Source organism: Lactuca serriola, chromosome 9, assembly GCF_051521515.1.
Source record: "Lactuca serriola cultivar US96UC23 chromosome 9, Lser_US96UC23_V15, whole genome shotgun sequence".
In the NCBI taxonomy this organism is placed as follows: Eukaryota; Viridiplantae; Streptophyta; class Magnoliopsida; order Asterales; family Asteraceae; genus Lactuca; species Lactuca serriola.
The window spans coordinates 3479852-3482684 of record NC_136416.1 but is presented as its reverse complement, the minus strand read 5'-3'; the positions used below and the strand labels follow the sequence as shown (position 1 = coordinate 3482684).

General features: G+C 32.5%; 1 protein-coding gene across 1 annotated transcript; it reads left to right on the top strand.

The window, feature by feature from the left end:
- Positions 1-503: 503 nt before the first annotated feature.
- Positions 504-1205, top strand: LOC145073135 (uncharacterized). Its single transcript, XM_079019696.1, has 2 exons — positions 504-584; positions 648-1205. The coding sequence occupies exons 1-2, from the start codon at positions 504-506 to the stop codon at positions 1203-1205; spliced, it is 639 nt and encodes a 212-aa protein (XP_078875822.1).
- Positions 1206-2833: the final 1628 nt, after the last annotated feature.

Below are 2833 nucleotides of genomic sequence, written 5' to 3'. Positions count from 1 at the left end.
TATCCCAAATTATAAGGATCTATGTTACTTAATATTTAAATTTCGAAATTATTTTTACAATTTATATCATTATTAATTTGAAAAACATAACACTAATTTAACCTAAAAAATCTCTCCCTAAATGAATACGTAATTAATCTTATATTGCTTATCAGATAATAAATTTAAAATCTATCCAAATTGATTAGAATTTTTCAAATTATAATTAAAAAAACTGTGGATATACATTATAATTTAAAAAATTGTGGATATACATTGGAATTTTTCAAATTATAATTAAAAAAAAAACGTGATCATATACAGACTTGAGACGAGTCTGGCTTCCAAACCTTTACCATCAAAACATTTGTTCTACCGATTTAAAAAAAAAAAACCATCTGTTCTTTAAGATTCATAAGAATCCAACAGGTATTGTATTTTTAGTTTATCTCATATTAAAAGCAATATGTATTAGAATAACCATCAAATATAGCAATTATTAATTGTAGTGTTTGTTAGTTGAAATGGATATTTATCATACTACTGTTCATGAATTTTCTGCTTTGGGGCAAATATATGAATGGTGGAACATTACAAGTGTTAGAGTATTGTATGATAGTGTCGATGCGATTAACGATTACATGATCGATCGATTTCTCGGAGAATAGAGAATTTACTATAGTGTCGATGAAGCTATAGATGATAAAAATGGCTTTTATCCGTTGGGATTCTTAAACTCAATCAGTGTTAGTGGTTTACCTCCGCATTACCTTCGATTAAAAGTTGGATGCCCGATAATACTGTTACGGAATATTGACCCAACAAATGGGTTGTGTAATGGCACCCGATTGATATGCAGAAGCTTTCAGCAAAATGTTATTGATGCAGAAATAGTTGTTGGTCAACATGCAGGAAAAAGGATATTTTTGCCTAAGATTCCTTTATGTCCATCTGATGATGATATGTTCCCATTCAAGCTAAAGAGGAAACAATTTCCTATTCGATTGTGCTTTGCAATGACAATCAATAAAGCTCAGGGACAAACAATTCCATATGTAGGTATCTATCTTCCAGACCCAGTATTCTCGCATGGACAACTTTATGTTGCATTGTCCAAAGGGGTTTCACGTTGCAATACAAAAGTATTAGTAAAGCCTAACGAAAATTCAAAAGGTGATGGGTTTTATACAGCAAATGTGGTGTATAAAAAAGTATTGCACAATTAATATTTTGTGTCGTCTTGACTGGTTACTTTTTATTGATTATTTGATGCATGATGTAACAAATAACACCATAGTTTGATTATATTGTCTTCAACATGTACTTTTTTTTAACATAACAGTTGTGTAATGGAAACATATCACCGAAAGAACTCACATGCCCCGCCGCTTTGCGCGGGTACACTGCTAGTATATATATATATATATATATATATATATATATATATATATATATATATATATATATATAGTGAAACAAGTAATGCAAAACTATCAACGCATCTACGCATCAACTGTTGTTAAATGAAACATTATTCATCCTTTAGCTAAATAACTTTTAGCTATCCCAACTTATAACCTTTAAATATTAAGTGAGAGGGAGAGATATGTATAGATCTATACGGAGCAAACACCCCCATCTGCAGTTGCTAGCTATAACATTGACGATCGAGTCACAACATGCATAAATTTCTAAACCTTGGCGATGTTCGATGAAGCATCGATATCAGGAAAAGCAATGTCATAGCTCGATTATAGGAACTTATTGTAGCATTGTTAGCCTAAACTAACTAAAAATACTACTAAAGGGATGCCTTGAAGAAGTATTAATAACACACCATAGACTCATGCATGTGATTCTAGAAAATCAATAGTATTCATAAAACAATAAACACCATTGAGAAGTAAGGGATTCACATACATAAACAACAAAAAGAGACTAGGAAGGTACATCCATAGTGACTGTGGTAACCAGGTTCCACATAAGCACCTATAAGATAAAGGTCCAAAGGAACATAGGATTAAGGAGATATAGATACTATAGTCATAAAACAAAGATCCTACTCAAAAGAAAATAAGTATTTTCAACATTATCAAAAACCTATGAACTCAACAACATTATGTTGACCTTTCAAAACCCACATGTATTCCTAGGAAACCGAAGATTTCATTCCTTGTAGTTGCAGTTGACTGATGGAGTTATCCGAAGTCTATTGAGATGCATATTAATCAAGATGTGTAGTTATTTTAGAAGTTTAGTTTGTTTAATGTATGTTCGAAAACTGTGATCCAACATCTTAACATCGCGCCACCCGACGATTTCCGCCGCCGGCCGGGGATGTGACAATACTCAACCACAAACCCCTACAATCATTCTAAACCCAAAACCCCCCAAATCATTAAAAGGCACACCAATAATAATACGATGACGAAACAAACCAAAATCCACTTTAATTGAGCAACAACTGCTTATATTGATCATATTAACAACACCCACCAACAAATAACCTAAATACATAGTGAGTAATGTATTTGAATTAGTGGAAAACAACACAAAATCGAAAAATTTAGCACACTACGTATGTTTGTATATTCATGCTTGGCATCTAGGGTACAGTAGGAAACGAAATTTAGGGTAAAACGTAAGACCATATCAGTTCTGATCGTCTTCCATCTTCAACTTTTCTTTATGTATCTCACACTTCGCTAAGAAGAAATTCCACAAAATTACGACTTCCTGATTTCTTGTTTTACCTGGGTAGTTGGTGCCTGGGACTAAACGGTAAAGTAGAAGGAAAAGAAAGAAATTGACGAACAATCTTGGGAGTAGAGTTTGAGCAGTCCAAAGAAGAACA

What these genes read in the sequence shown, in the direction of transcription:
- LOC145073135 (XM_079019696.1), top strand. Translation starts at nt 504, where the DNA reads ATGGATATTTATCATACTACTGTTCATGAATTTTCTGCTTTGGGGCAA. An exon ending in GGAACATTACAAGTGTTAGA is followed by an intron (nt 585 to 647) that starts GTATTGTATGAT and finishes CTCGGAGAATAG; the next exon opens with AGAATTTACTATAGTGTCGA.